Source organism: Delphinus delphis, chromosome X (assembly GCF_949987515.2).
Source record: "Delphinus delphis chromosome X, mDelDel1.2, whole genome shotgun sequence".
Lineage (NCBI taxonomy): Eukaryota > Metazoa > Chordata > Mammalia > Artiodactyla > Delphinidae > Delphinus > Delphinus delphis.
In genome coordinates, this window is record NC_082704.1 from 118,101,909 (window position 1) to 118,117,029 (window position 15,121).

The 15,121-nt window shown below is 43.6% G+C and overlaps 1 protein-coding gene across 1 annotated transcript in view; it reads left to right on the forward strand.

The window, feature by feature from the left end:
- The window catches only part of ARHGAP6 (Rho GTPase activating protein 6), a 485,583-nt gene that overhangs the window by 460,261 nt on the left and 10,201 nt on the right, over nt 1–15,121 (forward strand). The window contains exon 10 of the mRNA XM_060001767.1: nt 8,654–8,751. Coding sequence (XP_059857750.1) covers nt 8,654–8,751 — 98 coding nt within the window. The remainder of the gene's footprint in view (nt 1–8,653; nt 8,752–15,121) is intronic.

The window sequence follows — 15,121 nt, forward strand, 5'->3', positions numbered from 1 at the left end:
GAATGCAAACTTTATGAAGGCAGGGATTTTTGTTTGTTTTATTCACTGATAGCAACAGCACCCGGAAAGTACTTGGCAGGAAATGGGTGCTCGGTAAGTATTTGTTACAAAAACACACTGCGATAATGCAGTGCTAGAGAAAAATGCATTTTTGTTGTTTGTTTGTTTGTTTCGGGTTTGCTGCCCATACTCCTTAGATTCCCCCAAACTGTAAATCAGACCGTCCATTTCTGACATCAACAACTATCTAAAAATTGGAAAACATAAAGTGATGCTCTCTCTGGGAACACTGGAAATAAAAGAGAAGAATCATGCATACGTAGAAATGGTCAGTGTTATCACCATGAGGCAGAAAGCGTTCACCGACTCAATCATGAACACATTAATTGTTGTGAAAGTTGTGGCTTCTGTAATTGATGTCGGAAATACCAGAGAAAATGCATCGTGGCTCTCAGAATTACTAAGAGCTTCAGAGTGGAGTGGAGAAAACAGTCAGCTCGGTCTCAGGGCTGATACTACTAGGCCTTCTTTTTTGGAGAGAGGGAAAGAGGAGAAGGCACCGCCCTTGTGGGCTGATGGAAAGTGCCTGCTGTGGAGGCGTGGGAACGCCAGCGCGTTCCCACCCTGCTGATTGGTCAGCCTGAGCTGGGGATCAGCACAGCGCACATGGGAAATTTCGAATGAGAAGTACTGGGAGCAAGGGTCAGAGGCTGTGATGAGGGCTCCAAGCTCAGAAGCCAGGCTTTGCTCTGTGTTCTCTTCTTTCCCGGCACAAATTACATTTTCTTAAAACTTCTCTCACGTGCCAAGTCAAAAGGAGTCAAGCAGTAATCCAGGGCATCGAACAAGAGACCACCCCCATCCAGATAATTATATACGATTTCCATTTCCCTTTTTATATAACCACTGCTTTTAAAATAACCACTGTCTGTGTGCCAGGGGTCCGGCTAGTCATTATGTCCATCATCAGCTCATTCGCAACTGCACCACCATTGCACCAGGAGCAAGCCAGCGTCGTTCGCCTAAGTGATGCGGCAACTGAGTGAATTATTTCTACGGTGTGATGCCTCCCCTCACAAAAGATGAGGTGCTTTAATGTGACGTCTCAGCTATGGAATTCATTTGGCTGGGGGTGGGCGGGGGAGAGTATTTTAACCAGTTTGAAAATGGCGCGGAAAGGGGACCTTCAACAGCATTAATCCCTCTGGACTGATCATAACACCGACCCGCTTGATGTCCAGGCCAGCAGATGGCTGTGAGAGCCTGCTCACCTTGTCCCTGTCTGTAGTGACAGAATGCTTGCACTGTAGGTGACACACGCAGGTGGAGAGGGGCAGCAGCTCTTCACCTTCCTCGAGTCATCCCCCATCACAGCTCCATGAGTCCTGGGCTCTTCGACTATATTTGTTCAATAATGCGCCCCGACTGCCAAAAACACTGCCTCGCATGTGTCAGGCACGTGAGAAAAATTTCTTGAACTTAACGCATTCTGGCCCTTTAAATGCACTGAGACCTCCTTATATAATATTAAGCCACCCTCCACCCCAGAGCTACACAAAAGTTCTAGGCTGGGCCTGCGCATGTGTGAGCTTTTGCTCCCATAAATAGCCAGTGATTTCTCTCGGTGTGTTTGTTAGCTCAAAAAAAATATCATCATGACTTCCAATGACATTTACTTCTGCTGGGGACTGTTAGAGTTTTAAATGCAAAGCATTCTTCTTGGTTCAGTGCCAAGTGGTGGACTGCTGTGAAACACCTACCCAAGTACAGTACAGTAGGATCGGGTCCTGGGAAGTGCTCTTTCAGATGCCCTTAGTGGTTTGTTATGGTGACTTAGTAAAGGGAGAAAAGTCAAACCATTTTTCACTCTCTCTGGTTTATGGAATAAAATACATCATAGCAGTTATACCCTAGGCAATCATTCAAGGTTTCATTTTTAATTTGGTAGGGTGGATTTTAATTGTGACAGTTTTATTCCTTCATGTGTGCAGTGTTTACATTTTTTCTCTGAAGCAGGACGGTCCAAAGTTCTTTTGAGTTTTGAGATAGCATTATCCTTTGAAGGAATATATGAAAATCGAAGGAGTTGAGTCTCCAGATAAAAACAACCATAAATGGTACCGTTAGAAATTATCTAAAGTTACTAAATAGTTGACTAAAACACAGTAGATTTTTTTTAACATCTTTATTGGAGTATAATTGCTTTACAATGTTCTGTTAGTTTCTGCTGTATAACAAAGTGAATCAGCTATACGTATACATATATTCCCATTTCTCCTCCCTCTTGTGTCTCCCTCCCACCCTCCCTATCCCACCCCTCTAGGTGGACACAAAGCACCGAGCTGATCTCCCTGTGCCATGAAACGCAGTAGAGATTTTGATTAGAAACAATAAATTGTAAGGGAAGAAGCCCTTTGGGATGGGTTTGGTTCCTTCATTTAAATGTCCAGAATTGGTTGATTAAAAAAAGTAATGTGTTTTTCACAGTCCTACGCCTTAGTTTTCATTTCACTATATACAAAATTCCAGAAGAAAAAAATCTTGATTATTGAGTCGTACTTTTCATTTTTAGAGTTTTTCTGTTAATGGAAACAGTAGTTTAAGAACTTGTTAGAAAAATTCTGGTGCGCCTCAGTTGGGGAAGGAAATTTATCTTCCAACTCTAGAAATGAGTAGCAAGGAAATTTTGCTGGAGCCTGACATTGGTACTACTTATAAGTAGAGAGAAGCATCTAGACAAAGGCAACATAACCAGTGTACACCATGAAGACCAATAATTCTGGGTTATTTTTTATTATTATTTGTAGCCATTCCAGCAACATTTATTCAGCATCCATTGCGTAGAAGGCAGCACCCTACCCTGTGTTCTGGAAGCGTATAAAATTGAGTGAGTGAGTGAGTGGGCGAAAGGGCGTGGATATGCAGGTAGGAGTTTCAACTGCAAGGTGGAGAACAATCAACTATAGGTGGTGGCAAACATCAGGATTTATTATCTCACATAATAAGAAGTCTGGGGGCACGATTTTAGCGGCTCACTCGCACTTATGCTCTCTCTGGTCCGCCATCTTTAGCTGCAAGAGACCACAGTCATTTCCAGCACCTCGTGCAGCCATTATCACATCCAGTCCCAAAGAGAGATGTTTTCTCTCCTGCATCTCTTGTCAGTATGGAGGAGAACCTTTTCCAGAAGCTTCTATAAGACCCCCCCCCCTTAGGGTACCTTGGCCAGGATTGGCTCATATGATCTTGGCCTAGCTGTGAAGGAGGCCAGCTGACAGAGAACTGCAACCTTAGGACCCTCTCTCAGTTCCAGGTGGTCAAGTCAGATAATCCCTGCCTTCTGATGATGTGACCAGCCCAAAGACTTGAGGTCTGGCACAGGAGAAAAAGCCAAAATGGAGAAGCTACACAGAGTCTGGCTTCAAGACCATTGCAGTTGAGGGGCCAAGAGGTCGTACACTGTAACTCTAGAAATCAAGGGGTGGTCAAGAACGGAGACATATCGAGAGGAAATCCCATAACTTAGTTACCCACCAGAAGTGTTAGGCAAAAGAGAAGAATGATGTTTCTTTGCAAGCACACAGGATAAAAGGTGGAAATCAATGGCTGTTAGTCAAGAAAGAAATCTCAGAACAAACATTGACCATCTCCAAGTTATCTGCTTTTATTATTTTAAGTGTTTAACTTATTATTTTGTCTATTTCCAATAAAATCTGTAATTCTAAAGTCCTTTGCAACTAGTCAGGTACTTTCAAATTTGTTAGCCCTTTTGATCCCCATAACATCTCCATAAAGGCAAAGGGGACAGATAGGATATGCCCGGATTTTCAGATTCAGGAATAGAATCCTAAAGAAGCTGGTCGACGTGTCCAAGTTTATATTAATTATAAGCAGCAGAGCCAAAACGCGACCTCGGGAACTATCGATTCTTGGTCAGATATTCTTTCGACAGCATCCTAATTACTGAAAAGGAATGCGTATGTCAGTGGCCTGCGTGGATATTTCTTCTTACTTACTGTAAGCTGGTGTTTCTATTCGGCTCATTCCCCTGACTTTAGTTTCTCTATTAAGTATCTAAATTAATAGAAAATGAATGCTCATCCAATTGAACTGAGCCAGTAGTTTGAAATTTTTATTAAATAATAGGAAATGAAATGTGCAAACGTGGACAGAGATGACAGGAATTATTGGGAAGACAGCACTGGATGCTGTAGTATGAATATTAAAAGTCAGTTCCAGGCATCGTTTCAAATTCTCTACCTTCATTTTCCCACTGGTTCCAATTTTCGGAACCATTCCTTTATTAAAAAACAAAAACAAATGTGGTTTTATCATATGAATTTTGGAAGCTGCCTTAAATCAAAGTGGGCTATAAATAAGCTAATTAAAGTAATGGATTACGCACACTGTAGTTAGTCTTGCATAATGCATAGGAAAATATTATCTACTCTTCCTGCAACACATGGGTCCACATTTTTAAGCTCTATTTTTCACTTATTTGTAAATAGTGTCTCCAAGCCAAAACGGTGTCGTGAGTCTTTCGAAAAGAAACTGTAGATAGGTTTATAGCACTGACCCTTTCTATTTGCATTTGTTACCAAGTAAAGGTCACATACGCTCCAGAAAATAAGCCTCAGGAATTATAATTGGTTGGGAATAAAGCCTGGCTGAATGAGTGAAAACTCTGAATTGCAGAAATGATGCTATTTCTGCAAAACTTCATGGCAAGTTATTTTCCAATAATGATCCTTCCTCTAACCTATTCTAATAATGTATCTGAGTTGATAAGTTAGCATTAGACACACCATATACTCTCAGAGAACTAATAGTGTGACGTGTGCACCGCTCTGAAGGCCGTGCAGTCCAGTTGTTTATTCTTAGTGGGGATGGATTGGTGCTTGGAGCAAAACCTTGTATTACATGTCTAAGCACAGGAAATTTTAAACCAACTGGACAAAAATAGAAATAGTCTTCCTAATTTGCTCATGGAAGATTCTTTTTAAAAAATTCAATATATACATTTTTGGCCTATATTATTTTTTGCTTTGGTGTTCATTTTGTTTTTAATGAGTTCTCTCTCTCTCTTCTCATTTGCACCCTTTGAATATTACTTTTGGGAAAACTAATGTAATCAAGTGTATCTGTTGGGTCATGTTGTTTGTCAAAATTAGCAGTCTTTTTATTTATTTAATGTATTCAATATAGTAAGAGAACAATCTCTCAGCCTGGACCTAAAAGTCCTGCCCCTTCTCTTCTCCTTCCATTCTCATTCCCAGGCCGTTGCATTTGGTCACAGAGCTTTAAATACCATCTATATGTGTCCCCCAAATCTCTATGTTCAGCCCAGGACTCCCCTTTAACCCCAGATCTTTATTTCCAATCACGTACTAGATCTTTCCTCCATTTGGATGTCTCACAGGCCTCTCAGTCTTACACCAAAGCCACAGCCCTAATCTTGACCCCCAGCCTTGACCCTCCTCGCCCTGCAGCTTCTCTACATCAGTTACCAGCAACCCCATCCTTCCCGGTGCCTAGGCCCCAAACGTTGAAGTCATTCTCTCTTCTTCTTCCTCTCCCACTCCCTCTCCCTCTTCCTTCTCTCTCTCCATCCAGTCAATTAGCTAATGCTATCGTCTACTGTCTCCAGGATCCGGATATTTCTCATCCGCTCACCATGCTGGCTCGGCCCCCCATCATCTCTCTTCTGGATGTATCGACAGCCCCATCTGCACTCCTGGCTTCACCCCTTGCTTCCCTACAGTCTCCTAGCAACTCAGCAGCCAGAGTGATGACAAGTCATGTTAGTCCTCTGCTCAAAACTTCCGGTGGCTCCCCACCCACTTAGACTGACAGCAGAAGTCATTATCATGCAGTAAGACTGCACAACATCTGGCCTTGGTTACCTGACCTATACTTCCTACCGCTTCCCTTCTTCCTCTCACTCTGTTCCAACCTCACTGGCCTCCAAACTGCTCCTGATTCAACATCTTGCTAATTCTTTCTTCCTTCTGCTCGGAATGAGTTTCTCCAATTCCTTCATCTGCTAAATTGTCAGTTTCTCTGACAGTCCTATTCAAATTGCACCCCCGGCCCAGGATTCGTCACTGCCCTTCTTTGCTTTCCCTTTCTCCATGGGATCCATGCTATGTTTTCTGTTCATTTGTTTCATGCCAGTCTCCCCATATTCACTGTCAGCTTCAAGGAGACATGGATTCCCGTCTGCTGGGTTTGCCGCTGGATCCCAGCATCCCGTGCCTGGCGCTCAGTAAGCACTCACCAAATATTTATGTAACGAATTAAAGGAATGAGGTGGGGAAAGGTCAGAGTGAGAAGCACAGCGCTACTGAGGTCGCGGGTGTGTGAGGATGACTGCTAGGGGAGAAGATGAGAAATACAGATGGAGGCAAGTAAGCGGCTTTGATCAAAAGGGGTTTGGATCAAGTGTCCTGATCAGAGCATTCTGACAACCACATAGAGGAGAAATGTGATGTACAACTTGAAGGAAATAGTACACAAGTTAGCAAGCTGTTGTATCAAAGCCTCATCAAGGATATATCTTTCTTTTCAACTAAAAGCTCAAACCAGCTTAAGGAATTTGGGGGCTCACACAGCTGAACAATCTAGAGCAGATGTGGCTTCAGGTGCAGCTTTACCTAGGACTCAAGTGATGTCACGAGAGCCCTTTACTTTCTCTCCATTGCTTGGAATGGTTTCTTCAGTCTCGGCACAAGCCTCAGGCCCTGTATCCTGTCCCTCTGAAGCCTCTGGGAAATTCTCACAGCTTTTCATTGCTTCTAATGCAGTCACATGCTCATCGCTCAGGCAACCACGGTAGTCTGGGAGTGGAATGATCATTGACTTAGGCTAGGTCACACCTCACCCTCCAGCTGGAGGTTGGAGAGCAGTTAGTTCTCCAGAGGGAACTTGGGCTATGACTGTTATAAGAAGAGGGAAATGAAGGCTGGTAATGGCCAACAGATGACCACTCCAAACGGGTAATGAACACTCAAACCTGGATCATTGCAGTTGGAATGGGAAAGAGAGGTAAGAAGTAACAGGCATCACGGAGATGAAATCAAGTAGATCTCCCAGCTCCGAACAGGGAGGGAAAAGGACACAGAGAAGCTTGAATCCAGCCCAGATTTTGAGCTTGTGTGACTAGGGTTTGGCAATGTCATTAATGACGATTCAGAATGAAGTAGGAAGAATAGATTTATGAAAGGAGGAAAGCATTTTGTTGCTTTTTCATCCCCGTTTTTGTTAATAAAATTGCGTCCAGCTTCTTAGAGCTCAGGAAGAATTGAGTTCTGCAAGAGGCAGAAGGCCATTCTTCCACCAACACTCGTTCTTAGAAGACGTGTCGCCACAGTATTTAAGGGTCTTGTCTCCGAGCCCACATGTGAGAGAATCAGACTGAACGTGTATTTTCCCTCAACAGTTGGAATTTCCTGTGGTTGAGCTACCAGCATCTACAGAGTAGAAAGCCACTGGAGCCGAGTTCAGTCTTTTCTCCCAGAAAAAACTTCTACGTGAGTGATTTAGGATTGTAAGGTCATCTTCTAATGCACTGAGGATTAGGCTTAGAGAAACACATGAAGCTCATCTATAACAGTCTAGTGAATGCCTCATCAAATTATGAAGCAAGAAACTTTTTTTTTTTTTTTTTTTTGCGCGGGCCTCTCACTGCTGTGGCCTCTCCCGTTGAGGAGCACAGGCTCCGGACGCGCAGGCCCAGCGGCCATGGCTCACCGGCCCAGCCACTCTGCGGCATGTGGGATCTTCCCGGACCGGGGCACGAACCCGCGTCGCCTGCATCGGCAGGCGGACTCTCAACCACTGCGCCACCAGGGAAGCCCAGCAAGAAACTTTTAATTGTTGATAGACCAGGAGGCAAGAAAGGAGTGAAGGCCGGCACTGAATGACAAAGTGGCACGTGCAAACGTAGTAGTCAACATTTTTTTTGAGTGTTTTCTAGTTGCCAGGTGCTTTTCTAAGTTCTCAACATGTAGTAAGTCCTTTACTCACCACGTCAGCCCTTTGTGGTGAGTACTCTTATTATCTCTAGTTTACAGTTGAGGGCGCTGAGACCTGGAAACGTCATATACCTTGCCAGAATTCCCACACCCAGCAAGTGGAACTGGGACTCAAATACAAGCAGTCTCCGGCTCCAGGGCCCGTCCTCGATAAACTGATCCTATGTTCCAGAACTGCCCAAGACAGTCCTAACTTACGCCTGTTGTCTTGGCATAGTTCTAAATATGAACTCTAGAAAGTGTCCCCATTTGGACAGTAAATTACGAACACCGTTCCTCTTAACCGCAATATTTTGCTTATTGAAAGCCGAGAAAATGGAGTCTGAGCAACAGAGGTACCCAAGTGGTTAGGCTGTGTCTCCGGTCGCAAGTGGTGTGACAGTTCACCCCACTTGAATTGAATTGACTATTGAATATGACTATTTGGTAATCATCCAGTTTGTCCTAAGAATGAAACTGGCTGTATGGGTTGGTGTAGGTTTGGTTTTAACCAAGAGATCACTCTGTTTTCTTACAACTTTTAAGGCACCCTTTTATATGCTGTCGTCAAGTTGCCAGTGACTGTAGTTCGCCTCCTTCTGGAGTGGTTTTATTTACGCCTCAGCATTTGGCCCCTGCAGGTTCCCCCGGATCTCCAGAATGAAGTACTGATGAGCCTGTTAGAGACCGATCCCGATGTTGTGGACTATTTACTCAGAAGAAAGGCCTCCCAATCTTCGTGAGTATGCCAGTTTTTCTATCTTCTAAAGCCGCCTTGGGGATTTCTATTTTCATTTCCAAAGAATTAGAAAAGTTTACATAACTCCACGCAGGGTGACTTGAGTGGAATTTTGGTGACTTCCTGGCAAATCTGATCGATCCACCTAAACAGAAAATGCTTGTCTTACCAATGCACTTATCAAACTAGAAACTGCTTTATGGGATTTTTCTGTTTTCAGTTTTCTTTTTCTAGCCCCTTGCGGTCCTTTTGACTGTGTTTACTGGAAAAAAAAAAAAAAAACCTACTAAATCGCACTGGCAGGAAGCTCAGGAACTGACAGCGATGTGCATCAGTGATTCCACTTCTAGAATCCTAAATACTGTGCCTAGGGGCCCCTAAGGCTGCGCCTGGATGCGTCTTACGTGTGTAACTTACCAACGGGACAGATGCATTAGCAAACCACAAGACAGGCCTCAGCCGAGGCCTCGGTACCCATGAAATTAGAGATGCTCACCCTCCTAACTCTCCCGCTCTTTCTAGCTAGCATCCTTTTGAGAAAAACGCAATGCATGCCGGTATACACAAGCACCCATGTTTGCAGTGAGGGAAATACAAGCCTTGCAGTAGGCTACGGTTAGCCACCATTTTTCCCCCAAAGGAGAAGCACTGAATTTTCCCCTTAGTCAGATTTTATGATTTATGTTAACCATTTGCTCTAGAGGCAGAGTGTATGGGGGTGAACTTTAACAAAGCTAGTTACGGGGATAATATTGCGGCATGAACCAGGAGTGATGTTGCCACCATGACACCAAACCTTAAATTTGTGACAGGAAACATTGTTTCCTTCGTGAAAGTATCATCTTATGCTGTGCTTGTTAATCTACTGAATTTCAACAATTCTAAGACACATTTTCCCCCATGTTTTATCAGCTCTGAAATTGAGGTTAATCTTATAATCAGCGACGTGTCTTAAATTAATTCATAGCATTTTTCCCCTCTGAGTCATACATAAAATACTGTCATGGTATGTCTTATTCAATGGTATCTCAGAAACGTGGACACGCATTAAATTGTTCTTTTGTATTGATGTCGAACGTGATGTACTAATTTTCATTTAAAATTATTTCAGGTATGTAAAAATTACATTCTTTAGAGAAATTTGGTGGAAAGGAATTGCACATTGTTTTGCTCCATGTCCTGTAGAACAGGGAAGAATTTTTAAGGGGATTGTCCTTTCAAGAGCAGTTTTAAAAATCCATTTCTGTGCCAATCATTATCAAGATAAGTTCTGCTTCAAGTAAGGCGATCTGCCAGGATTCAAACCCTAAGAGCCACGAGGGAATAAAAATGTATTCAGACTGTATACACGGGCTGGTATTTCATGGTCTTGCGTTTCATATCAGAGAATTGGGCTCGCTTAAAATGTTCCTAGATTCCTATCATCAAGGTGGAGATTCTAATTTAAACAAACAAAGGGCTTTTCTTCATAGGAGATCTTGTGTCACCGGACTTTAAAGGAACTCACTTATTTCCCTCGCCTGTGCAAGAGAACAGACATGGCAGCCTTTCTCTTTGTGAATCCCTCGTTAAGCTGCCTTTAAAACACTTCTCTGTGGGAAAGGTAGAAAACACACACCTAAAAAAGCCACTGATTTTTGACTTATCGAATTTCTGCTTTTATGTGACATTTAAAAATATATGAATATTATACTTTGAAGAATAGATGTTAGAAGTTATTTTGATGTGGTTTTCAATACGCTCTTTGCATGTAAATGCCAAGAAGTGAGCCTTTCTTTCTCTACTCTTAGGAAAAGGAGGAAGCGTACATGTTAAGCCCATCCCAAACTGTACAATGGTGCAGCGTCTTCTGTTCCCTGTCCCTATAGGAATAAGAATTGTAAGGCCTAGGCAAGCTGACGCTACACCACGATCTTAGGTGAGTGTCAGGGCTTCCAGAAAAGGAAGGTAAGCTCACAGGAGCACTGGAGATGTCGCAGACTAGCAGTACCGAACAGAAAACATTTGGAGGAGACTTTGGCAGTGAGGAGAAGCGAGTGTTTGGTTGTTTTCCTCTAGGTACAGGTCAGGTAGCAGCCCAGAAGGTCGATGATGCTACCGTGAAGTGAAAATCCGTACATTAGTAAATAAATATTTATTTTTAGCGGCCTCTTGAGGCTTGAAACGTCCTAACCCTCGCGCTGTAGGTAGTCTCTTCGTGCTTGAAAGGTGCGCTTCTCAAACTTCGCTATGCATCCAGGTGACCAGGAGATCTTGTTAAAATGTTCTTTCTGAATCAGTAGGTCTAGGGGAGGGAGTCTGAGAAACTGCATTTCTAACAAGCCCCCCCCCCCCCAGATGATGCTGTGATGCTGCTGGGCCATGATCCAGACTTTGAGTAGCAAAAGCTTAAAATCTCAAGGCATATTCTTTTCTTCTCTCACTATTTATTTTATTGAAGTGTAGTTGATTTACAATGTTTTGTTCATTTCTGCTGCACAGCAGTGCCTCATTTATACATACAGATGTACATTCATTTTTGATATTCTTTTCCATGATGGTTTATCACAGGATACTGAATATAGTTCCCTGTGCTCTGCAGTAGGACCTCGTTGTTTATCCCTTCTCTGTATAAATGCGTACATCTTTAAGGACTTGCAGACTTGTCGAAGGAGGCCTACAAGGGTGAAGATGATACGTGCTGAGCCCCGGGTTCTCAGCCTTGCCTCCCGTTCGAATCACTTGGGGAGCTTGAAGAACAGCTCCGCCTGGGCACCCCCCCCCCAGAGATTTGGATTCATTTATTCCGGGGTGCAGTCTGGACACTGGGATTTTTAAAAGCTCCCCTGTGTTTCTCACAAGCAGCCAGGCTAAGAACTGACAGCTGAGCGCTGCCCCATTAGCTACTACGTATTTACTGTCATCCGGGGACTTGAGGTAGGTGATTTGTTACATGCCAAAGGGGTCTTTGTGTTGACAAAGAAGGGAACCAGCGCTCCAGACCATAGATCCACGTGGAGTTTCGATATCTTCTGAGAAGAGCACGGATTTGCAGGGAACTTTGTAGGCTGGAGAGGTTGTCAATAGGCCTGGATGTTTGGGGAGCTTGAATCAGGGCCTGGTCATAAAAGTAAATATGTCAGCTGGCTGGGGACACGATAAAGAGGCCAGCACAGAGGGCAGAAGCCCTTAAATAGCAGCGGTGCTTAAATCAAGAAGCAGCGGCAAAGAATTACAGTGATGATAGATCATGGTAACGACAGAATACAGTGGTGACAAATGATAGTACCCCCAATGCCAGACAGTGCCGGCCACACTGACATGTCAATTATCCATCAATAGCACACCCTTCTGTGATACAACGTGCCGGTTATGAGCTTCGGATTCAGAGCCACATTGCCTGAGTCCAAATTCCAGTTCCACTGCGATTAGCTGTGCGGTCTTGGGTAAAGAAATTCATCTCTCTCTGTCTCAGTTTCCTCATCTGTAAACTAGAGATAAAAAGTCACACTAACTTTATGGAGTTGTTCTGCTATTAGAATAGAATCTGGTTTTTAGATAAATGCTTAGTACTTGTTAGTGATCATTATCACATTGCTTAGAATTCCACCATTCTGTTCATTTACAACTACTTACCAAAAACTCGGCTGTCACTAGATTCTACCTTGCTGTCCATGAGATAGCAACCTATGAAGGCAATATGGCGCGAGAGAACCCATCCACGTTAAGTTGTGGCACTGTCTTGAAAGGCAAAGCTCACCTGATATGATTGGCATCAGGATGATGGCGTAGTTCTGGAACAGACAGAGGGGTGAGGGTGAAAGGCACTGAAGTTGGGAACATGACCTGCTCGCACCAGGCCAGGTAGATTTCTGAAGGGACTGGAAGCGATTGCGTTTGCAGGTCATGAGGTCGAGAATCTGGATAAGCTGTGGCGCAATGGGAATGGACAGAATTCTTGTTCCGAAGACCTTATTTAGTGAAAACTCAGCTACGAGGGCTATAAAAGGTAAGCATGGAAAGGATTTGCAGGAAGACCACAGAGTGGGAAGCAACAGTAGCTTCTAAAATGAACATCATAAGTGCAGTGATATGCACGAGCTGCCTCATTTTTCTCTTCCAACCCTTTGATTTTTTTTTCCTGAAGCTTCTGTTCTTTGCCGTCAGTTCACATACCTAAATAAGGTTTTAGATTCCTGTGCCCCACGTGGGAACTGCACAAGATTTTATCTGGAGTGGACAAGTAAGTTTTCAAAAGAGTGTCAAACCAAGAACGAGAACATATTCATCAAAATTTCTGTTTTGAAAGATGAAACATTTAGTGATATTTGGGAATTTAATGTTTTGATTTGAGTCTTTTCCCTTCTTTATGTGCGACAACAGAATTGGGGGAGTGAGAGTAGGATTCAGTATTTTTTTCTTGTGCTTGTCTACTTACATTTTTGGCTTCAACTAAAATGGAATGCCAAGAGGAGATTAGAAGAGATTTATCTCACTAACAATGAAAGACTTCCAGTTTTTTAATTGCTTGTCTGGTATATTTATTAGAATTATGTGCTCTTTTCTTCAGAGATACTTAAAATAGACCCTCCCCCTTGATTTAGGGTTGTAAGGTAATAGGGGATGAGAATGGAGTCAACGAGGACAAAGTATGTTAAAACGCAGGCATTTGCAACAGAACAGAAGTACATTATCCCGGCAGGGCAGGGACTAGGGTGAGGGGAGTGAGGTGCAGATTTTAAGGGTGTGTTAAAACGGTCATCAAAATGAACAATATTGAAGTGTAGTATTTTTTAAAAATCAAAGTGAACACCAAAAATCTCTGATGAGCAACATATCAAAAAATTTTAGAAGACCTGGGCGAATTCTAACGTCCAGGATGCTGGCTTTATGTCCTGGTGGGAGTTTGGATCCAGGTCAGCGTCTCTTTGGAGCAGGGTGCATTTGTCCCTAGGATTCTGCATCAGGGATGCTTTGCAGAACTGAGCACGATGAATGTGAAAATCGTCCATAAGTCCAGAGCTACTGTGGCAGTGGATTCCTTTCCTGGTACCGTTAATAGTGTCCGAGATGGTTATGTGCTTTGAGTTCCAGCAGACTGAGGTTTACCCGTTCATGGCTAAGCCAAGCATGAAGCCGATGCAAGTTCGAAATCCCCAAAGGTGTTCCTCACTGGGGTTGCTCAGTGAGGGGCTGGGCTGGCCGCTTCCGGTGATTGAACCGGAGTTTTCCGTTTATCCACAGAACAAGTTCTGTGCCTCCGGCTGCAGTACAGGCCTGCCCACAGTACCCTGCCAGCGTGTTTACACCCTGACCTGGAGGGACCAGCTAAGGGTGAGAAACTGATTCGCTCTCCACGTCCATCTCATGCTTGTTTGGTTGGCCGAGACCGGCCATGCATGCTGTGGATGGTCCCGGGGCTTTCAGGTCTCACGGGAAAGCTCTCCATTCATGGAAGCAACCCCATGTCAACTGGCAGTGTATCCATCCGCTCAAATCCATGAAATTCCGAGACATAGAAAGAGGGAGCATTTTGTGCTTCTAAACGATTTCTCATCCAGTGAATCACTGGTTAGGATAAATAGTTTAGATAAATGCATGAATATTTTATTGCCTTTACTCGGAGTGTTGAATTCAAATTGTCTTCCTAGAGTAGAATCATTTCAGAGGCAAATCTTAGAGGAGACGTCGGTGGTTGCTTGTCTCATTGTCCAGAGGGAGGGTCCTGGATTTGTTTCCGATTGATTTAATGATAAAGCAATGGAATGACACGAAAACATTTTAAAACTCCGAACTGCCGATGTTATAGTGAGAGTTCTGAGGAGTTTTATTTTGTTTACTAATTGGTGGGCTGTCGTGTGGAAAGACGGTTCTTGGGCGTGGGCTCTTAGGCACCTTTGGCCACCATCTTACTGACCTCTGCCGAGAAAATAAAATGAAAAATAGGAAATACTTTAAACATATAAAAGGGCCCACCAACTCTAAGCATAAAACAAGCGTTTTACTGTTGATTTTTAATCATTTTGAATAGTATTTATGAAACAAGTTTTAGGAGTCTCGACCCCTAATGCCGGTACTGCTAGAAAGACATGTCATTTTGATATCTCCTCATTTCTTTGGCTCGTCTCTAGACTTGTGATCAGAAACAAGGAGAGTTGTTAACGGTAGCTTAGTCCAATTTCTGCCACATAACGGACTCTGTATAAATAGCAACTTTTGTGCTTCTCTCAGGCCAAGGGGTTACTTCCCATGAGTGTACATACCACAGGCTGTTTGCGATGGGCACTCAATCAGTTTCCGCTGCCACGGGCAAGTACGCGGGCTGGGAAAAGAGGCATCACCTCTCGTGGGGTGTCCCCACCTGCCCGTGTCCCTGGCTGTGACCCCAGCC